Below are 24,138 nucleotides of genomic sequence, written 5' to 3' on the forward strand. Positions count from 1 at the left end.
CATCATATATTTTTTCTTTCTCGTAAAAAATATTCTTGTTGTAATAAAAAATCTATTTAATTGCAAATCAGATAAGATAAGATTATATTTATCTAAAGTCGGGTTATACAACAATAAACATTAGCTGTGAGGAGCTATCCGACAACATAATACCATTACATGTACATATAGATACAAACATGCATAGAATGTATAATATCGATATCATACTACTTAACATACCACAATGATACTTTAAGACATTAATTACCATAATCATTCTGACATACTGAATTAAATCTGTTTAGGAAATTAAGCGACAAGCGCAATAGTTTTTATACCATTTGTACACTGTATAAATCGCAATTTTTTCTTGAATTGGGCAATATATTTAAAGCATTTGTGTGAACTAGTCAGAAGTAAGAACCCTTTTTCTTATCCTTTTGATGAATCAATAAAATATGTTTAAAACAAAATGACTTCAAAAGCTTTTGAACCATCGACATGCGTTCTCACGTTGCATCCTCATATCCCATCCGGTAAAGCGATAAATTTTGTGGTTCAAGTGGGAAAAATTTAGTAATTTAGAAAAGTAAAAAGTGACGATTTAAGTGTTTAAAGATTAACTTTAAATACAAAGAATACAACTGTCGCAATTTTGTTGTACGTATCAATTTTAAAAACTTTTTAATTACATGTACACGCTTTTTCCATTTAAATTTTTTTCAAATTTTGAGAGATAAATAAGTAAACACTTTAACTCTATCGTGTTTCATTTATTTTCATTTTTCCGTTCTTGTCTAAAGGTATTCAAAAGTTGTGGACAGGTTACATTTTCATTAAAATTACTCATTAATCACAAGAAGGAAGTTTAATACGCAACAACTACTACTTAATGCACGCAAAATATTCTAATCAAAACCACCTCACGCATGACAGTGCACAGACGTATCGAACGGAAAAGTCAACATCTGTCGATCAAAAGGAATGTTGTACGATGTAAAGAAAAAAAGGAGGCACAGTACAAATATAGATTTATGTGTATAAATTACCTAGTTGACACAGTCATATGAAAAAGAGTCTCTTTAATTTAAAATTCGCTTTTGAGAACCGCCCCGTTTCCGACGCTCCTCGTCTCGCCATTTTGTATTCAGGTAAAATCCCAGGTATTGTGCCGTGACAGGGGAACCGTAACCGGTTATGAGTAGGTAACAATAAGCACAGGGCGCTGTCTTGACCACTGCTTCATCTCCCCCCGCTAAATCCAGATCTCTCTCTCGGCCCGTCACGGTTCAACATGGGACGTGGACAGTTGTGTCTCCTGTTCTTGGTCCTGTGTATGATTCTGATTTCTCTTGGACTTATCTTGACCAGTATTGTGACTGATTATTGGTACAATGTCCAGAACAGCAATTCCAATACTACCGTGGCCAATACGTACTCGTATTCTTTTGGCATGTGGAGGAAGTGTTATACTAAAGACGTACCTAAAGGTATGTGAATTTTGCCTGAAGTTATTATGCGATGTTTTTATTGATATTATCGGCTAAATACACGGTTACTATTGATAACCATCGATTTCTCAATTCTGTTCGTGCGAAGGGATTCCACATGTTTTGATATCGATCTTGTGTTGTCAACTTTGGGTCAAGTTTGTCAACACAAGCTTTTGTTATTAAAGAAAGTTTAGATCATTTGTTTTCTTCAACAATTTATCAAAATCATGTTAAAGTTAACATAGATGGCTACAATACCACTAAAGTTTTAACATGAACAAGTTTGTTTGGAGGAAAACAATTTAATTTACGATATAACATGTATGTTTTTAGTCAAACATTTCTCATTAATCACATTTTTTTTATTTCATTTGTCTTCAGCCTTGTAAAACGAGTTGTGTCATGTTTCTGTGTATAAATTTTACCTAGTACTCTAAGCTATATATGTAGTAAATGTTTGTAATTTTCAATGCTCCCTATATCAATTTATCAACACGTGCGTCAAAAAAATTGGGTCACACCCTTTCCTATATAAGCATGTATTCGGTAAATTCCTGGAAGGTGTGTCGGGTTTACATTGTAGTTATTCATTGGAACGGGTATATATGTTATAGGCCTTAAAAAAACTAAATCTTTTTGGTCGGGCGTATATCCGACTGCGAGTATGAAAGGAAAGCATTTAAATCTTACAGTGACACAAGGCCCCTATAGAGTGCCAGTGTAAAAACTGTTATATCATGTTGGTCATGAATTGTGTTGGTGGGTGGGTAGGTATGGGGTCGTTTAACAATCGCCACAGACTATTTTTGCATGAAAAATGCAATATTTTATTTTTACGTGGATAAAACTGCCTCTGCTGAACTGAAAGTCAAACAGAGAGAGAGAGAGAGAGAGAGAGAGGAGAGAGAGAGAGAGAGAGATGATGATGATGATGTAATAAAAAGTAATTCATTTTTAAAGTGTATTGAGGAATAAAATGAAATTGGTTCAAATAAAATATTAAAGTCGCAAATAGCACGGGAGATCATTTCATGTCGAAAGTATGATAATTAACTTTACAGATAGTGATTATTAAATTTTTTATTAAATTGAAAGTTCACAGCATTCATTTTAACTGTGGGAATAGCCTCACCTGAAGAATATACATGATACATGCTGCCCCCATCCCACCCAAAATTCGCATTCTTTACGGACACAAAAAATACAACATGTACATGTATTCCCTACGATGCATGCAGTTTGAAAGAATCTACTTATTAATATTACAATATATTAATGACCAGCTTAGATTACTATGGTATATATTACACTGTACATCTCCTTTACCAAAACTATTTTCAGTGACCAAATAGTGTGTTTTGCTGATGCTTGATAATCTGTCGATATTCAATGTTTTTTGTCATTTCTAAACCATGTATATTTTATCCGATAACACTGAAACAGTATAAAGAGTGATTCTTTTAATGGGGGGGGGGGGGGGGGGGGGGATAATAATTCTTTTTAATGTTAAGCCATAATATATCCAAAACATGTGTGTGTGAGAGATAAATTAAGGGTGGTTTTCAAAAACATCTGATGACATTTGTTAAAATTAAAAACTCACAGATTTTATATTTATACATGTGTATGTCCGTTTCTTGCTTTTAGACGTGCCTTATGAGAGACGCGTAAACAAATGTGCCTACACTTACCAGGACCTGGTACCCAGGACAATGCCATCCACGGACGAGGGGGCGCGGTATCTACGTGAGTATTAAAAAAACAACGACCCCACCCCCTAACCCCGCCTACCCCCCCCCCCCCCCCCAACAAATATTTTTATATAAATCATGTCCACTGACTGATTCATCTTGGGACTGTCGTTAGAATGATGTTTTTGATAGTCAGACTGAAACACTTGCTTTTTTTTTATTCAGCTGTAACGATTTTATATGTTGAAACCCTAGGCACTCCCAATCTATTACATTGTTTAAAATAGTCTACACCCAAACACTATAATTTGTTTTATACAATGACGTGGATGGGGAGGATCAATGTTAAAAGTGCGTCTAGAATCTTTAGATCAAGGTTGCTCACAGTCTGCGTTTCTTCGAAATGGTTTTAAATTACCGAAACACAAATGCTTGTCTTTTTAAGATGTGTTCCAGGTTTTCTATTACTCGTAATTAATACATGTATATCAAATTCAAAGAAAGAAAAGGTTTCCCAATAATATACTTTGTTCCGAAATAGCTTAACATTTCCTCTGAGGATGCCTCATCCACACCTATCCTTGTATAATTTATCTTGATTTGTTAACAACCTAACACAGGCGGTCCCTTAGTATCAGTCATATAGGTATAAGCCCCACCCAATCCCCGATTAGGATTGAATCCGATTGTCATGATTTGCGCGAATGATTTTTTTTTTCTGGTCAGAATTTAACGATACTACGTGTTGTAACACATTTTGAAAAAAAAAAATATGCTTTGAAAATGTTTTTCAAAGTGCGTGATTTTTCAAGTGCGATGGAACATACGTGACTGTTACAAAATACGTATAAACGCTGAAACTTTACTCTTTACGTTATGGTGATACTTCTAATGATAACTTATCTAGTCTGAACAACCAAGATATTTTTCGAGCAGAACTCGAATTTATTGTCTTGTCCAAAAGATTCCGTATTTAATTTTACCACTTCACTTTTTCCATTTTGTCAAAAGTATCTTTATCATAAAGAATTTTTTCATATGTCTATATAGCCAGTTCATACCTGACCAAACTGAACATGTATATTCTGCACCTATTTAGTTTCAAGGAATTACATATGAATTTCAAAAGTTTCAAATTTGTTTCCGCGGCATCTTTTTGTAATTCAATGTACCTTTATACAACTCTTTTATCCGTGTATTTATTGTTCGATAAAGCAATGTTTACACTGCAGTGGCGTCGGAAACAAATTGAAAGTGGGGGGGGGGGGGGGGCTAGACTTATCAAAAAACTTGACAAAAAAGGTCTTTGGTTATGGTTATCTATAACTTTGCAAAAAAGGAAGGGGGTTAACCCCCCCCCCCCCCCTTTCGATTCCGACGCCTATAATTGTTTACATCAGTGCTATTTATGTACACATTATATTTTTTCAGACTTGGAGCGGGCGTGGGTGGGCTGTGCTATAGCCTCGGCAGGGATTCAGATATTTGCCATCTTGACAATGATCTGTGGTCTGTGGCCGGCGGACTGTGCCAACGCCAAGAGATCGACCCTGTATCTAGTGACATCCATCCTCTGTCTCATAGCAGGTAACCATAGTTACAAGAACTATCAATTTGTCTCTCACTGAAGGTCTGTTCAGGAGGGTGTCGTAGGGATAAAAAAAATTTCGCGAGTGCTGAATCGTCTCTCATATATATTCAATTTCTTCAATAAAGACATGTACATCTAGTTGATTCAGATTTTAGTTTGATATCTCAAATAAACAACACTGTATGTTTTGGCATTTTTCATTAATAGTACCAAGCAGTTAGCACCGGTGCAAATTGTCAGTTTGACATGAAAAGAAACAGCACAGTGAATTTTTTTTTTACGATACATAAACCTTCAAATAATTTTTAAGACAATGTAGTAGAACCCAATTCATGTAACTGATATTATGATTTTCCAAATTTGTTCATGTTACACAAAATAAAAGGATTTATTAAATATATAATTATATATAATTCTTTAGAATGATATTTATGTCTCCCTCATGTTTGGTAATGGAAAAGATACGTCCATCTAACCAAGTGATGTTTCTATAATACGTTATCGTAGGAAGCCACGATTACCTTGTTTCATTTGATAGACCATTCATTTCAGTCTGTTGAATTTTATTATTCAACTTAGCTGTTGCTCAATCTAATTGTTTAATTGGCGACATGTAATGTTGTTTATCATGGATCCAGTGAACGCTTGTGCTTCTTAAATTAATATGAGGACATTATTTTCCCCCATGCTCATATTATCGAACCAGCTATGAATGCATTTAAAGAAGTTGCAATGACCTTTTCAGTACTTCGAGATTTGCTATAAAAACGAAGTTAAACTCTGGATGTTTAAAATTTTTGGTACATGTAAACCATTAAGTGTCCTTAGATGATTGTGCTCTCGATATTTGAATAGAAACTTCAGTTTCTCTTGTTTTAGACATATTAAAAAGTCATTAATTAGTTTTGTGTGTTGTCACAGACGTCATTATTTTGAACATTAATTGTCTCATGGGTAAAGAAATGTCACTGCAATCACAATTTATATAGTTTGACCGATTTCTTCAGTCCTAAATAATAGAATAAAATTTGCCAAAAAAATATATATATTAAAAAAACCTCAATGAACTACTTCTATCAACAATTATTGAACTTGATAAACTGACATTGTTTGAGAAAGTTACACGCCTCCATTTAAGCTTATTAGTATTTATGTTTTACCAATAATAAACTATTTTTTTTCCCTGCAGCTATGTGCGGAATAACTAGCGGTATCTGCTTCATCGCCCTACGTGACCTTGACTCCTCCTCTAGAAACATCTACCCCAACGGAACTACGACACTGTACGATTTCTCGTTCATGATGGAGTGGGCCTCAAATTCTCTCTGTATCCTAGAAGGATTCATCTTCCTGTGTCTGCTAAAGATGGACTATAATGATATAACGGAAACAGGAAAATATAACTCCTTCATGTGATTCTGTTCCGGCAAAAATCACTCGGAACATTTGTCGGACTTATAAACGTCCATACTGCCCTTTTCATTGGTGTTTCACAATGAAAACTGTAGTTTAAAGAATCGAGCAAGGTGTTTATTTTCGGAAATAATGATCATTTTCCAGTTTTTAAACCACCCATGGACAATTCTGGGTGTTAAAAATCGCATTCCTCTCTTTCCCATTTAGAATGGAAGTTATAGCAACATGTACTTGTATTATACTTCTGGACGAGAATCGATTGGTGTTTACCTTAAGAAGTTGTGGCATAAATAATTTAAATTTTAAGAAAAAAGTTACGTTGATTCTGAAAAATTACAAACATTTCAGTATGTAAATGTATATAATATGTATGCAATAAGAAGAACATTATATTTTTGTACTTAAAAACTTGTGTGTTTTATATTAAATACTCAATACATTGTATGATTATTTTTATGGCATTCATACTGATAAATCTATTTTTGTTTTGTGAGTTTTGGTTGTTGTTTTTTTTTTAAAGATCATGACACATGCTTTAAAGTTGGACAAAATGATAAGATCAAGAATTTCTACAATTTGTTTTTCATGATTTATATTTTTCCATTTTCTTACCAATGTATTCATTTTTGCTATACATATGTGGGAATGTAAAATGCAATAAATCTTTTTGGAATAACACCATCTCAGATATATTTTTCTTATTTCTTTTGAAAAAATCACACATAAAATTTAGGAATTAAACTTGTGGACTAAATTCATGACCACCAGAAAAGTAACAGTATAGACTTTATCAACATGTAAACATTCATTCATGTATTCAGGGGCATCAAATTTCAAGATAATATGAATTCTGTAATGTACATCTTTTATTTAAAAAAAAATCACAATATACATGTATATATATTCAATTAATTCGTTGCTTCTGATAACATACACATACGAATGTAAAACTAAAATGATCTTGATGCCATGAACAAAACTGCATTTTTTTTTTTTGCATGATGTCCACTCAATCCCCCCCCCCCCCCCCATTAAAGATTATATAAAACAATATAACACTATACTTATCAATCAATTCAAGGGCTCTATCAATCAAAGATATAGCCTTAAAACACACAGGAACATGTACAAACATACAATCCTGTATCATGAACACATTTAGTACATTTCTGCCAGCAACAACATATTTCATTCAATCAAAATCGACAGCACTCGCGTGCAATTAAATCTTAGGACCTGCCCTATACACGGAATACCAAGAAATAGGAAGTCTAAATGTAAACCCTGCATCATGAGTTTCCATTTGACTCGGGCTCTTTCTTTGCATCAGTAGCTGCAGTCTCTTTCTCACCGATGGCGTTTGTGACCGTGGACAGCATGGCGTTGAGGTGGTCCCGGGAATCCATCAGCGCCGCCAGGTACCGCTTACTGGTGGACTCCGAGGTGGTGGTGATCTTCTCCTGCACAGACAGCTTTTGTTTCAGGTTCTTTAACTCTGTTGACAGTTTCTCACTCTTCTCATCTTTGACATCAATGCTCTTCTTCATTTGATCTGATAATAATCATGTCAGCAAAATTAGCCCAGGAATGCATCAGCATTGTCTTGACATTTTCCAAGCAACAAAGGCTTTGTATTCAATAAATACTGCATACTTACATTACATACCAATACATGTAAAGCTGCTTTCATAAATATTACAGTAAAAAAAAACATAAGTGTTAGAAATGATGCCCTTGTTCGAGGGGGTGGGATCTTTCAGGGAATAATAATTAATACATGTAGCAGTTATGCGTACCTTTCTCCTTGTTGACCTCAATCATCTGTTTTTCCATCTCTGCCCTTGTCTTCTCGCTCCTCTCTAGCTGTGCCATCAGACTCTCCAGATCTATCATGGCTCCCTTGTAAGTGATCATGTGACTCTCAGCTCCCTCAGCATCCTTGGCAACAGGCGATTTCTTCTCCTGTTTTTCATCCACCGAGTCTGATTTTATGGATGAGCAACCAGGAAGGTATTCACTATTTCCTGCAATATATTCATAATCCCCATTAGATTTCATCAATGAAACAACTAAACATCATAAAAAGAATTAATTTACTATACTTTAGATAACTGCACATTGGAAATAGCAATGAGAATAAAGATACTTCATTTTTAATTTAAAAATCACATTTGAATTGGTTTAAACAACTTTAATAGACTTCAACTAAAAAAGTGAAAAATTCTTTTGTGTCTTGCATGTAATAGTAATTTCAAAGTTTTTTTTCACAGGACATATATTTTCGAATACTTAGTGTTGTGCATTTCATCAAGCAGTGCATTTCCAACTATGAAGCAACATGTAGAGTGCATATCATCCATGATCCCCCTACCTTTGGACAATTTCACTATGTCTGCCACCTTCAACTCTTTCTCCTCTAGGGCAGCCTCTTCTTTCTCTCCAGGTGTTGGCACAGTCTTGTCTGTCATCTTACGATAGTTCAAGGCATCTCTGGTCACCACTTTCTGTACAAGCTTTTTAACCTGTAAAAAATAGGCCAGATGTTTTTTTTTGCATAAAATTTCACATGTCCAAACTTCATCTAAACAAACTTGGAGCGGTGCAATTTATCCAAATCTTGACCAAACTGTAGATAATAAAAAGTTGACCACTTAAAATTCTTTATATAACTCCTACTATAATCAGAACAAAGAAAACCAAGATGTTTAGTGACAGACAAGCAAATAGGGAATATCCCAGTACCACATCCCCCCTTTTTTTCAAACAATACCCTTATCACATAGAACATTTGTTAATAAGTACAGCAGATGCATGACATGTCAAATTATCAATACTGTTATACTTAACATAGATATAACTTACCTGTGCCCGTGACAGCTGTAGTCCAATCGTATGGATGATTTCCTCTACATCCTTGTCGAGCAGGTACCCTGTGTGATTCTGGTCAAAGTAAGTAAAAGCCAGCAACAGAGCGGGCTCCCTGGTCTGGTATTTCTTCTTCTCTCGCTTCTTATCCTTATCTTTATCCTTCTTCCCTACAACAATAAATGATTCAACCAATGGTGCAATTTCAGATCTAAGCTCGATGTAGGGCTGGGACGATTCTGTACTTAGCCGATTCGGTACATATCACGATACATGAGATTCGATACGATTCATTGCAACTAAATGAAAACATGAATAAGAGTTTTAAAAAATTTCAATCTGTCGATGTATTACCGCATGTCCAAAGTTATTTTGATATATTTGAAATGAGCGTTGCACAATTTACAAATTACTTAAGCCTCATATACACTACTTTTTCATAAACAAGTAATCCAAAATTTGTCCACACTCCAGATTTAGCTTCCTAACAGTTTTGACAACTTTACAAGGTTTTCGGCCATCTTTGTACTTTCATATTAGGCGCTCAGACTAAAAATAGCCGATATATGAAGCTCGGATATTTTTGGAAAATAATAAAAGTTTGCTTAGGTATAGTTGTATTAATGGTAAATGTATCGATCCAAATATCGTCAAAATAAATACTGTGATGCACCGGTGCATCGGTGGATCGTCCCATCCCTAGCTAAATGTGAGAAAATTTAATTTACTATTGGCCTGAATTCAGAGATTTACCTTCTTCCTCATCTTCCTCTTCATCATCCTTCTTTTCTTGATCTTTCTTGTCTTCATCTTTCTTCTTGTCTTCATCTTTCTTCTTGTCTTTATCTTTACTTTCTTTTGAATCCTAAGTAAAATTATTCAAAGAGACTTTTAATATTGTCATATATTACTTCCGATTGTGTACGTTGAATTCCTAATGATTTGTTTGAATTGTCTGTGTTATCATCTTACATATAAGTGATTAGGTTGAAGTTCAAAATTAGAGGAATAATCTGAATGTACTTGTTAAAAACCCTATGATATGAAACCTTTTTGCTGGATTCCTGTTTTTCTTTTTCATCTGTCTTCTTCTTTTTAGCAGAACTGGCTTCCTACAATAAATAATGATAATGTTAAAATGTAACCATATCAAACTATTGCATCTCTTAAAATCTTTTAGCTCTTAAAAATACCTATATTATCCCCTGAACAATAAACATACAAGAATTGTATGACAAATCATCATTAACGTCTATTGTACCTTGCTGGACTTGTCGTCTGCTGATCTCTTTTCTTTCTTTTCTTCCTCCTTCTTCTCTGGGGCCTTCATGAGAGCCTTGTAGATTTCAAATCCGTAGTCCCTCATCAGCATTTCATTGAAGAGTTCAGCAAACAGTGAAACCTGGATGTATTTAACAAATCTGTGTGAATATCCAAGTCTAGCAACAACAACAAAAAAATCAATTTCTTGTGTTGGTTTACAAGAAATCATAAGTTGTAATATAATATTTTTTATACTGTAAAACGAGAAAATTTGGCGCTTACGTATTTTAGCGCAAACGCAAGTGCCAGTACATTAGCGCTATTATATTTTAGCGCATGCATCTTTTCTTTAAAAAGAATACAAAAAATGTTGTTGTTTGATAAACGATCACACCCAAAATTTAGTTCTGTGTTCACTCAAGCACGTGAACACAACGACTTTGATTTCTATCTCGCATGCACGGTAAACTGTCGTTGAGAACAATACACTTACTTTTGTGTAAATCGTCAGTAGATAGATATGAAAAATTCATTTATTGGCGATGATGTGTAATTTTTGTTGGTAAACAAAGAACTATATATGATATTAGTCAAATTTGGCCCCCAAAATTCGCTATTTTTAAAATGATTCAGGTACATTAACTTGTTGTGTTATTTTATAAAAGAGTTGACATGAAATATGTTTTTCACCCATTTAATTGATTTATATGCACTCACTGGCAGTATATGACGTCAGAAGTGACGCTATTTTTATAATTCAATCAAAATCAACCAAAAATTGACATTTTTCTTATCTTTTTTCGAATGGGAAATATAGAGCGACTCTTTGAACAAGAACGAACTTTTTGTCACTTACAAGTATTGGAAGGATACATCTTTGGTGAAAATATTTTGTTTGTTCAAGTAGTCGCTCAATGTTTCCTTAAAGAAAAACTGCCTCAAAACAAGCCGTTTTATGCTAAAAATGAGAAAATGGCGGGAAATGGTAAACTTTATGATGTCATATTTTTAAATTGTGGGCACTTAAATCAAAATGAAAATTATGAAAAAACTTCAAATGTATATTTGTACAAATAAAACAAAGAATTACAGTAAAATGACAATGTTCATTTTAGGGGGCCATTTTTGGCTCAAACCATATATAGTCCTTTGAGGTTAACGTGTCGACTTGTATAACACTAGAAGAGTCCCGAAACTAAAAGTGAAATCGAATGCTACATTTACCATGAGTTTCGATCACCATAAGAGAATCTTTTTTTTCACAGTAATTTTACATTAAAAAAACACAAAAAAGGTATCGTTTTGTTATCTTTATATTCACTAATCAGAGATCAAAGAAATTATGATCAATCATGTATTGTCAGCGTTAACGATCGCCATGCTTAATCACATTTTCACCTCGAGACGCTAAATGGAAGTTGCATGGGGAGAAGCCCAGTTTTCAAGGTGCTAATGAGAGATATTAAAAAGCAATTAAAACTAAATTAAATAATCCATGTTTAGGCACTTATACCCGATAACCCATACCGTTTACCTGTGTAATTGTTTAAACAAACAGAACCGACAGCATCTGATATTTAAATGAACACTTCGATATAGCCTTAAATATGGACAGACGTTATTGTTTTGCAACTTGAAGAAATTTAATACATATGGAAAATCGTTGGCGCACTATTAATTTTAGCGCTCGGATGCAGTTGCGCCAAAGACGCTAAAATTTGTAGTGCGCCATATTTTCTCGTTTTACAGTATTACATGTACTACCAAAATTCACTCAAAGACTGATACATCAGAACTGAATTAAAACCACATCTTTATAAAACCAGTTTCCACAGCAGTTTTCTGACCTCAAATGAGTGTTCCTTGTTATCCTCTGGCCTGTAGTCTAGTAGAACACTGAGGGACATGAGGGAGCAGTCAAACTTCCCTCCCTTGGCCACCGAGTTGGGGTGGACAATGATGACAGGGTTATCTGGCAGGGCGTACTTCCTCTCCAGCGAAGCTTTCTCTCTCTCTTCCTTTTTCTTCTTCTCCTCTTCCTGCTGAATAAATATCAACACGAAAATATCACACAAAATTAAAACACAGTAAGAGCTTGATTTTCTCCCCTTTTTTGAGACCTTAAAGACCTATAGCTGTTCTTGAGGTTCCTAAATTTTTAATTTTAGTCTAGATGACAAAATCAATATGTTATAGAACAAAAATTTTATAAAGTATTATACCTCTTTTTTCTTCTCATCTGATTTTTCTTCAGCTGCTTCCAAGTTCTTCTTCACTTCATCACTAACCTCTGAGCCTTGTTGCTGTTAAAACAACACACAAATAAATATATATGTCTTTTTCATCCAGTATACTATAACATGTATCAAGTTTTTTCTATTATACAGTTAACTTGCAAGTACAAGTTGTATATTTACTACAAGTAGTATTCTAAATATATAACAAGCTGTCCACTGACCGCCTCTGTGGCCTCCTGCTCCTCTTCCTTCTCCTGCTCTGTCTTTAGGGCTTTAGTCAGGCGAGCAATCAGCTGGGACTTCAGGCCTTTCGAACTCACTGACCTACATTCCAGTTCTTTTCGAAGATCCACTATCTGCATCACATAACAAAAGTTTGAAATATGAAACAAACCCTTGGTGTTACTTCACAGATGGTTTAACATAAATGTACTATCGCAAACTATTGATGGTTCTGGGATAACAGTGCGAGGGTTAAATAGCTCCCATCTTTCAACCTTTTAGTAATTTAACATACTGATCCACAACCACCCCACCTTCACTCATTATTTTGGGATAAAAGTTTGAGTGATGATTACCTTTCTCACTTTCAAACCTTCACTATAGTAATAATTAACATTTAGATACACCAAATATTTGATTGATGAACAACCCCCTTTCAAACCTTTTACTATATTGAAGCCCACCTTCATGGTTTTGGGGTCGAGTTCTGAGTGATGTGTGGGTTCCTTGTTCTCTTCAGTGGTCCCTCCCTCTGCTTCCTCCTCTTCCTATAAATAAGTAAACTTAGCATTTATAAGACACAAAAGTATGCATCCAAATGACTGCAGCCATGTTTAAATCTGTGTTACTTGTAATGTTTATCACAAAAATGCAGAAACCTGAACCAATACCAACATGGTGCGTCTCATTTAATTAACGTAGTACTTCAATTTTCAAATGTTAGATATTGTATGGGGTTTTTGTTTCAGTATCAAAAGTTGATATCTGTTCAGGAATCTGAAATGTTTTGTTTTTCATTTGGTAAGTTGCATGTAATTTGATAAACTGTGAGTAGATTTTTAATCATCTAAAAAAATTCTCTAAAGGCTGCATGTGGTATGAATGAAAAAATCTGAAAAATTCTGGATTCCTGATGAGGTCTTTGTTTGGATGAGAACCATGTTCATGAAGTGGAAGGTGCAATGCACACTAGGTCCAGGGAAAACTACATCTTTTTCTTGAGTTCAAAGCTTGGCCATAAAAACCTTGAAAAATCTTGGACACTGTGAATCAAACTGGATCATGCACGTTCCACGGCCAAAGCCGTGGCATGTGCCCCTAAGAGGAAAAAAACCTATATAAACTTAAGAAGAAAAAGCTGGATTTAATGAAATAGATTGCTGTGCCTGTGAATTTGCCTCTTTGCCTCCCTCTTTGCTCACGGCTGCTACTTTTTTCTGGAGTTGCTTTTTATAGGCTGCCTGCAAAGTTGCCCACTCGAGGCGGGTCGGATTACAGCTCCACACATCAGGTAAAAATATGACGGTGGTTTCAACACGGGCTGGGACCAATTTGCCCTTGTGCATCTCCTCTTGGCGTAGGTATCGCACCTCAGCAAACTGGTACCTGTGTGAAAGGTGTGTGGTACATTCAATACTTGTTCAGAACATGGTCAGGTTAGTGAAGCAGTATGTACAATCACAAAAAAATTCATACCTCGGAAGACAAAAACCATAATTTGCATATATATAACATATGTTGTGTGACTATAGAGATGATTCACTTTTCAAACATTTATTCAATACTGAAACAAGACACACTCAAAATATAAAATGGGATTGGGAATTTTTTTTGTTTAAAAAAAAATAGGAACGAAATAACTACCAGTATATTTCATCATCTTATATGATAAAGATGGAAGGATATCAAGCCATCGATTTTCCCCTTAATCCCTGTATCTATCAGTAACCATCAAATTACATGTATATTAATAAATATTCATTTTTCAACTCAATATTGAATCTGATGTATATAGGCATGCTGATAGGGTTGGATACTGTTAAGGATGAAACGGTAAGATACCATACCGGTATTTCTGAAACGATACGATATTTTTAATGATACGGTAAATGAAAATGATTTTTCGTTTTTTAATAAAATAATGTGTTTTTGACCTTTCAATGCTATAATTTATAAAGATAGTATTATATATTTACAATAAAATATGAGTTTAAAAACTATGTTTATGTTTCAATTTTTCAATGAAAGATCAACAAACAAATAACCTGAAATGAGACCAGACAACCGTATGCTTTTACTCAGTTGCCAGCCATTGTTTGGTCGCACTAATTGACGAAAGATCAAAATTTGAGAGGAAATGAACAACACATTTTTGCGCTATTTTGTCATTTTAATTTGCATTATTTGTCAGAAATTTAAACACTATTATTGTAAATGTATCTTTGGTTTTTATGAAATTTATGTATTGACTTATTACTTTAAATATTGGCAGTCGAATTAAGTATCGTACTAAGAATGATAAAGTATATATTTCTTTAATTAGCTTATCTTTTCAATATGGTAGACAGACATCTCAGCTCAACGACACCTCGACCCACGACGGTTGACACCTTGGCCCAGACAGGTCAGCCCAAATTCATTGACACGTCAGCCCATGTAAAAGACACCTAAGCCCAATGAAACTTTCGGTTTTAATGTCGTTGGGCCATGGTGTCATTGGGTCGACATGTCTGACATTTTTTACGCAGAGAATTCCATTTTAGCTAGTTTGATATCGCTTTTTGAAAATCATTCTAAATGTATGAAAAGGTCTCAAAGATAAAGAAATACCGTTATTAGTATCAGTATTTTTAAAGCAACTATTAGGTTCAGTATTGGTGCCGTGTACCGGTATCCAACCCATACAGTATTCTTTCATTTTTAACAACTTTTTTTTTACAAAATAAAACAAATGACCATTAAAGTTTGAAATATATCTTTGCTGAAAAGGGAAGGGGGGTTTAATTGCATTCAATAAATGACTATTTAGAGAGACAGTTGCTACTGTGCTCATTTTGTATTTGAACATGGCTTTTCTACATGTATATCTAATCATTCTAATGTCAACAAAATGAACACATAGCGACAAAAAAGTTTAAGCTGTAAATAACTCTTAGTTTATGAAGTCATATAATTCAGTTATTTCTTTGTCACTGGTACATATGGCAGACTAAAACAAAGGAAGAAAAAGAAAGCCAGAACTACAAGAGCACTCATTCATACTTATCCATTATATTTTTAACATGAATTTTAGAAATATATTTACTGTATTAAATTACTGCTTTGCAAGGTTTATAACATGAACTTAATTTTAAACATTTTACATAGATGGCTACTTTTGAGAAGATTAAACATTTTAATGTACTGTTAAGAGTAAATATATAAAATATGGTAGATTTTCAACAATCTTGAGATAAACAATAGTAAATTTAAAATGAAATAGTCAGGAGAAAAATAGGAAAAAAGAAAATTTGATGATAACTTTACAATGGTGTACAGTGCATGTTTTTCATGATTTTTACAGTACACATAGAATATTTTGAAAAATGAAAAGACAAGATATATACTTTCAAGCAAATATCATATGTATCTGAGCTAAGATGATAGCAAGTTTACATAACGATAAGCTGCTCAGCAGTAACTAATTATTTCATATCATTAGAAAATAATAACAAGTTGTTCAACCTACCACTGTGTGCAGCGTGTCAGGTCAATGCCGGTCAAAGCCTTCGTGGTCCGAATAGCTGTCCGAATCAAAACCTGGGGGTCATCCCGTGGGTTAGCTCCATCCAGGGAGGGGGACCATGGACCCCCTATGGCCATGGTTTCATTCTTCCCTTTGAGCCCCACCAAGAAATGAATCAGTCTGGTTGGGTGAACGAAGCCCTCCTGTACCTCTGGGGGGTCCTCAGCCAAAGCACAGGACTTGTGATACAAGTCTTCTAAATTGGGGCATGACATCAACATCACCTGCAAGGTACATGCATGTTTTACAGGGGTTTTTTTAATATTGAATTTCATTTACGGTTTTACCTGCATGTAGTAGCTATGAAGCCATGTACCGGTATGTATTGGTACAAAAATATAGTTTGAGTGCGGAGACATAGGTATGCAGGGATTTTCATCCATAAAAATCTTACTGTAGTGGAAATTGATTTTGAAGATTTTAATTACACACTTTTCATTGATTTACAGATGCATGTCTTTATAATGAGTGGTGAACAAAACATTTCACAGCCAAATGTCGGAGTCCTCTATCATTTGATAGAAAAAAATTTATACAAATCTGTTTTATTTTCTGTACCAATTTTACTCATTAAACTGCTGAAACTCCATCAAAACTTACAAATGGTGAATTAATTTGAAGTTGCACAATGGACTCAGAATTTTTAAAAGAAATAAATTGTGTTTACCTTAGCGCTAAACAAGTGGTCTGCATCAGGTGGATCCAGAACTGAATCATTGGCAGTGAGTGGTTCCACATCTTTGTGCATAACATGGAAGCCACAGTGGTTTCCAATCTGGAAAGGTCTGTAGCATGGGAAGGCTTCCGTCCACTCAAAACTGGCATTGAAGAAGTCACTAGGTATGTACAGATTAGTGTATCTCGACTTCAAAGAAACCACATTTGTTTCTTTCCTGGAAAAAAATCCCAAATATTCAAAATTGACACAGTTTACACAGAACTATTCTGTTGTCTATATATAAGACTTCAAATAAAATTTCTAGTCTTATTCTGACACCACATTCAACATGTTCAACACTTACATATCAAATGAAAGTTTTGGCACTTGTACGACATATCTTGGGACAATCCTGGGTCTTCTTCGGGCTGGACTCCTTTGATGGCTGTTACTGTCTGGTCTCTTGGATGGAGATTTCGACCTTGAACGCTTTCTGGGTGCCACAGGTCTCTCATTTCTCTCTCTTCTATCTCTGTCCCTCTTCCTATCTCTATCTCTTTCAAATCTGTCATTCCTTTTTGTATTTCCTGGGTTTCTTGGCATCATAACTTCATTAAATCCTAAAATTAGAAACATCAAAAGGTTGAACATTTTAAAAGATATGTTCAAACTATTCATCTGTTCTCCAAGATTGGGTCTTATTTTAAATTAATATCTACAATCTATAAAAACAGATACCTTGCTGCATCAATGGTTGGGGTGCTGGTTGACCTGGAAATCCTCCCATTTGATTCCCTTGCTGTACCCCAAACACAGGTTTGTTTAAACTTTGATGATTGTTCTGAGGTCCCTAAATAAATCATACAAATATATACAGTTGCATAAAATTACATGTGCATATATCCATTTTCTTTTTGTTTCACCTAGATCAATTTTTTTTAAAATTTTATTTCTGATTTTCATATAAATTTTTGGATCAGTTGAAAATGTGGTAGTCATTCGCTATTAAATCAGATTTTTCCCATGAACTGCATATAGTATATATTAAGCATATCATTCTCAATGCTTCAGACACTTTTGCACTATACTTACAACTTGATTTGGTAGAACTTGAATTCTAGTTGCATTCCACTTGAACGGCATGTTAGCATTAAAACTAGCCTCAACCAGCACTCTGTCGTTTACTTTTGGTGCTGAACCCTTGACACAACTGTAACAAAATAAATATTTAATCAAATTTCAATGCACAGTTCATAGACTTCAAGTTTCTTTTTTTAAGAAATAACTTAAAACATAACCCTATAGGGAAATGAGAAAATTATAAATATATCAACCTTGTCTGAAAGAACACATCTTCATCCACAAATCCAAAGTTGTCGTGCAGTTTGGTGATGGTGCCAGTAAATACTCTCTGTTTAGGTTGATTGGCCTGAACAGCTGCTGCTCTGGGAGCTGGATAGCTGACTGTGGCTACCTGTGTAGTCGCAAGGGTTGTCGGAATGGCAATACCTGGCTGTGGAATGACTTGTGCTTGTTGCTGGAGCGCAGCTGCTGCTTGTTGCTGCAACAATTTGTATTTTCATTAAAATGCCCAAAAATGAGGAAAATTTAATTTGAGTTTCTGTAAACCTTTCACACAGCTCCATTCATGATCTTACCTGTGCCTGCAATCCTAGAAGCTGTTGTGCTGTGTATTGCTGTGGGTTGACCACATTCTGGCCAGCATTAGCCATACCATACATAGGCTGGACTTGTTGCTGCTGCATGAGAGGAGTAGCCACCTGGGACTGAGGCAAACTGTTCATGTTTGATGGCGCTGTTACAGATGTGAAGTCTGTTACTGTCAGTGAAATTTATAGAAAATCAATAAACATTCTTCAACAATACTCTCTATATTAAGTATACAAGTTAAACTGCAGATCCTTACTTAAGGAGTTCAACAAACTCATTTATAAAACCTCATAATCCTGTCAACAAACTTAAACAAGGCCAAGTGATAATACTGAATGCAAAACAAATCGTTTTACAAAATAACATTAATCTGAGATATATACATATGAACAGGAAGTACTGAGGTCGAATAACTTATTTTTTTTGTGTAATAAAAACATGTCCTCAACTGGAGGACTACAGAATTTATAATACCTGCTTGTGGTCTTGCCCATGGTGGGTTTTTCGTCCCTCCGAACTGCGACATTTCCTCCTGATTTAAGAGGACAAGCTTATTCAATCAAGATGCATATGATTGAATGTGCTGTCCTTGTGATCTAACTCTGATCTGATAAATCTCAACAGCTTGGAAAAACGTGGTCGGCAAACAACCTTTTGTTATCGTTTTACTCCAGTTCATATATCAAATCATTGAATCCAAACAAAGCATATATATATGCACTATATAAAACAGAAATGATGGGGAACAAAGATTATAAAAACTGTCCTTGCGACCATAAAAATTATTTAAAGTATGTCCGAATGTCGAATCTGGGAAAAATAAGAAAGGTGGTTGCTAAAACTATTTTTAGAATTTATTTTCACAAAACGAAATATGTTCTTGGCCAACTCGTACAAATATCACAATTATTTCTTTCAATTAACGAGATATGGAAGAATAGCAATGTCCATTTTCTTTTTAAATAGTAAATGTTTAAAAATTAAAAATATATTTTTAACAATTTCATGTAACGTTATATCTAAGTTCGGGGGGGGGGGGGGGGGGGAATGTAATTTTTAGTATCTTACTTTATTTGCCAGTTAAAGCCTAGTAAGTCTACTAATCATCCTAATGGAAACCAAGGCATTGAACAAGAATATTATTTTTTAATAAAAAAAAATTGTCTATCAAAAACAATTTTGTTAAATAAAACAAAATCAAGTGATTTATTGATATTAAGAATTTTCATTTAATGATATAAAGAATTTATTTTATTGATACATGTATCAAGAATACTTTTTTTATTTCAGAAAATACATTAAACTATTTTGGCATAGTATGTGTACAATATACATTATACTGGGATACACATATATGTATTCACCAATACATGACGGTAAATCATGTTTAGATGTATCCTTTCTCACAGTACTTATTTAGATTTATTTTCACAACACATACTGAATAGATTTACTTACATTTTTAATTAGTACAATATCCATAAAATTTTTCCTATGGGAAACACCTTTCATGTTCATTCAACTTAATATCTATAATCATTATATTTTACATCCACCAATGACTGGGTAAAATAATATGCAATATATCATGCTAGTCCAATTACAACTTTGAAAACCATAAAATGGTATGTACCGGAGTAGCTAGTGTATCTATGTTCCCAAGGGACTATGTACAAGTTATGTCTCAGGAACTACATGCAGGGTTGTCTCTAAGACCCAGGGAGCGGGGAATTCCCCCACCTAAAGTGACGTAATTACCCAGCTATTTTTGGATTTTAAACACAATCTAGCTATAAGGTAGACCCCCAGACCCCTTTCTACTTTTTTATTTCTTCCTTCTACTTCAATTTTTAGAGACAAGCCTGCATGTTACATGTATACACATACACAAATATAATATCTGGTAGTTGAGACAAAACATTTTTTATCACCTTTTTATTTCAAATATAAACACAGAATAAATTCAACATGTCCATAGTATCAATTTAATACATGTGTATAATAACAAGATTATAACAAAGTCGACATATTACAACTTTTAAAGTCTGCCAGCAACCACTTTCTTTGCAGTTAAAAGCATTAATTGCATTTAAAGCAAATTAATTGATATATTACACAACAATCTGTAACAAACAAAATGTTATTTTAATACATATACAATTACATGTATATAATTTAACTGTGAACATCTATACTAGATGGTATATTTCATTACTATTATTATTCATAATAAGTATTTAAAGATCAATTTTAGAGTTGACATAATTAGATGTACAAAGTTGGATTTTGAGCATATTTATAATCATATTATATATCACTGGAACAATTAACCATGATTCCCCTACCCCCTTTCCCCCAAAACAATCAAAATAAATAGAAGAATACAACCCATGGGGACTGTAAATCATATTTTTGGAGTTTTAGTGCTTGAGAGAGGGTTCATGCAGGGGGGGGGGGGGTCATGTTACAAATCATCCATGCACCCAAGTCTTATGATCATATTCATAATGACTAGACACAGTTGCTAAATCAAACAGTGTCCTCTGGACAGTTTGCCCTTTGCTCTGGGGTTGATCTGAGGTACCATTCTACCCAGGCTCCATCATACACCGGTACAGTCTTCCCCAGCTGGAAGGCTGCAAAGGACAGAACACAGGCAGACACACCTACAAACATACAGTTAAACCATTCAGTTGCCAATGTTTCATTATCCAATGATAAATAGATTACATTTATGGAAGAATGTCATCAAGATTTGAATGGTCCTGTGCTTTGTTAATTAAGCTTAATCCTAATCCTACAACCTCAATTTCTCATTTCTTTTGAAACTTGTACTTATATACATTACTTTACTATATAACTATATACCATAACCAATTTGATTAAAATACAGGGCTGCATTTTACAAAAAAACTTATGACAAAGTCATAAATATTTAAAGTCTCGTAGAATGATCAGAAATGAGCAAAATTTTTATAAAACCATTTGTTTACAACTATTTTAATTCCCTTAATTATATTTTACATCTATAAGAATAAAACATTGATTGGTTTGTGATTAATTAGTATTCATTAATTTGGTCGTAAGTCATAAGTTCTTCTGTAAAACGCTACCCTGATTTCTAAGATAGAGCAAAGTGCCAAGGGATCTGACAATGACCAATTTAAAGGTCAGGTTCTGTGATGTCTGAATAAACTCATTATTTCATACAAGATAATTACATATATGACAATTAAATTCATCAAGCAATTACAGTAATCATTCCAATGTTGGAAGTAACATTGTTCAAAAAGACTTCAAAATATCACTTACAGAAAAGTGAAACTTGCCATCTGATTGGTTAAATCAAAGCTCATTCTGACGTCACTGAACATGACCCTCAATATCAAAGTACCAGAATATAAAATGAAATGACAAAAGCAATGTACCGGTACTCCTACCTCTCAGTAGATCTTGCATACAACAGATACATACAAACTCAAATGGGTCATGTAACACTTACCAGAGCCACAGGATGCCACCAACGGTTGCTCGAGATCTATCCCTGATGAAACAAACATTTCCTTGAGTTCCTCTGGTGATTTCAGGGTCCCTGCAGTCTTATCCACAACAGTTCCATAAGGAATATTCTTTGCCGATGGAATGTGTCCTGGTTTTATGCCTTTAGTATAAAATGATTGAATGATTTTATCGGTAAAACAACACTATAACAATCATTTTATAAATATGTGATAATGCGAGTAAAAAGTATTTGCATCATGATTTGATTTCTTCTGCTACAAAAAATCAATCTCTAAGAAACATTTACACAGCATTAAAAGACTTGATATACATGCATTTAATTATTATTATAATACATTATTAACTTCTTTCAAAATTTCTAGAACTATTACATAGAGCTCTCAATTAATATAAAGGGGAGACAGGGGTTGATTTTTAACTGCTTCAATAGTCAGAATTAGCTGCTTCAAATTAAAAATGAAATATTACAAATAATTCCAACATCCACATCTTGAAACATGTTATTCAAAACTTCAAAATTGGTTTACTGAGAGCCCTGCAACTAACCATCTATCATTTTCATGCAAAAATAATATTAGTGAGTTTAAATGTACATTTTACATGATTGCATTAGGTTGCAGCTAGGATAAAGTACCTGGTCTTGGCTCAGGGCCTGTTCCATTAAATCTGTCTGAACCCCTTGCATCAATTATTTCAAAAGACTTCTCATTTAGATTTCTTTCTATATCTTCAAAACTTTTTACCAATTCTTCTCTAAACTTGGGAATAAAAGTATCCTTTTTTACTTTCTCAATAATGTCACTTGTAGCATAACCATCTTCGCACCATTTTTTAAAGCCTCCATTCAAAACTGAAACCTGCTCATGTCCAAAAACATGAAACATCCACCAAGCTCTCTGGGCAGAGAAAAACCCATAACCGTCTGAAGCATCATACACAATGACATGGGTATCATTGTTTATTCCTAAATCTCCAACATATTTAGCGAAATCCTGTGGCTTGGGCAACATGTGCTCATACTCTGAGGAATGATCACAACAGTCTGTAATGCTGAAAAACTGGGCCCCAGGAATATGTTTCTGTTTAAATTCTCCATATGCATCCCTATTGGCCTTTGGAAGATGGAAAGTTGAGTCTAATATTCTAAGCTTGGAAGATGCATTTGAATTGGATATGCATTCAAAGAGCCATTTCGTAGAAACTAGAGATTGAAATCGACTCATTTTACTTGATTCTTTTATGGCATCAAAAATTGTTAACCTTCTCTTCAAAGCCTATCTATACTGAAAAAGAAAAAACTTTACACTAATTCATTCATAGCACGTACATGTAGCATCGTTTTTGAAAGATGAAGGGGCCTCAGGACAGACCCAAAACCTTTTAGTAAATCTTCAAAATCCTAATCCATTGTAGGAGCTAGTGGGAGGGTGTACATGCAGTACATAAATCTTCTTTTTTCTTGTTAATTTTCCTGTAAAAGTATTTTTTTCAAGCATGTCCAAAAAGTGGGGGAGGGCTCCTTCCAAATTTAACATTCTGTATGTGAATTTATGAAACATGTTTGAGAAAAAGGTAAGGGGGTCACCTCATGTTACATGCATGCTGCCATGGGTAAATACAGCTGAATTAGTGATGTGTTGTACATCATACAGCTGTCATACATGCACTTTCAAAAACCAAGTACATGTATATATAAAATCTGTTCATATAAAGCAGACTATTTTGTTAATATAAACAATTCTTTTAAAAATTATGTATAAATCATATATAACTCTAATACCAATAAATCAAATGATCCAGTGTCCTCTATCCAGAGTCAGTGAGTGGGCTGCCCATGTGTTTTGTAAACATCCCTTATATCATTAAAAATAATGGTATCATTTAAGGGAAAAGTAATTACATTTTTTAACAATAGATATATTTGCAAACCATATAGAAAATAAAATTCATTGCAAAGAAAAA

At 34.2% G+C, this 24,138-nt stretch overlaps 3 protein-coding genes across 4 annotated transcripts; 1 reads left to right on the forward strand and 2 right to left on the reverse strand.

The window, feature by feature from the left end:
- Positions 1-911: 911 nt before the first annotated feature.
- On the forward strand, positions 912-6,667 carry LOC105335753 (uncharacterized). The gene is made up of 4 exons (XM_011439824.4): positions 912-1,472; positions 3,123-3,221; positions 4,598-4,753; positions 5,947-6,667. The coding sequence occupies exons 1-4, from the start codon at positions 1,277-1,279 to the stop codon at positions 6,171-6,173; spliced, it is 678 nt and encodes a 225-aa protein (XP_011438126.2). The 5' UTR covers positions 912-1,276; the 3' UTR covers positions 6,174-6,667.
- Positions 6,668-7,021: 354 nt separating this feature from the next.
- LOC105335754 (cell division cycle and apoptosis regulator protein 1) lies at positions 7,022-19,500 on the reverse strand. The gene is made up of 20 exons (XM_011439825.4): positions 19,129-19,500; positions 18,642-18,823; positions 18,318-18,544; positions 18,076-18,193; positions 17,722-17,833; positions 17,348-17,603; positions 16,993-17,218; positions 16,269-16,549; positions 13,927-14,146; positions 13,225-13,308; positions 12,760-12,894; positions 12,524-12,604; positions 12,149-12,343; positions 10,300-10,440; positions 10,088-10,150; positions 9,792-9,903; positions 9,036-9,208; positions 8,545-8,695; positions 7,970-8,197; positions 7,022-7,725 (listed from the first exon to the last, which is right to left on the reverse strand). Exons 1-20 carry the CDS (start codon positions 19,178-19,180, stop codon positions 7,463-7,465), a joined length of 3,300 nt encoding a protein of 1,099 aa, XP_011438127.3. The 5' UTR covers positions 19,181-19,500; the 3' UTR covers positions 7,022-7,462.
- Positions 19,501-20,728: 1,228 nt separating this feature from the next.
- Positions 20,729-24,052, reverse strand: LOC105335755 (3-mercaptopyruvate sulfurtransferase). Of its 2 annotated transcripts, none has more exons than XM_011439826.4 (4): positions 23,957-24,052; positions 22,811-23,459; positions 22,157-22,315; positions 20,729-21,320 (listed from the first exon to the last, which is right to left on the reverse strand). In XM_011439826.4, the coding sequence occupies exons 2-4, from the start codon at positions 23,397-23,399 to the stop codon at positions 21,184-21,186; spliced, it is 885 nt and encodes a 294-aa protein (XP_011438128.3). In that variant the 5' UTR covers positions 23,400-23,459; positions 23,957-24,052; the 3' UTR covers positions 20,729-21,183. The 2 variants fall into 2 exon arrangements, with proteins under 2 accessions (XP_011438128.3, XP_019925969.3); XM_020070410.3 differs by having other exon boundaries at positions 22,811-23,454; positions 23,957-24,029.
- Positions 24,053-24,138: the final 86 nt, after the last annotated feature.

Source organism: Magallana gigas, chromosome 7 (assembly GCF_963853765.1).
Source record: "Magallana gigas chromosome 7, xbMagGiga1.1, whole genome shotgun sequence".
In the NCBI taxonomy this organism is placed as follows: domain Eukaryota; kingdom Metazoa; phylum Mollusca; class Bivalvia; order Ostreida; family Ostreidae; genus Magallana; species Magallana gigas.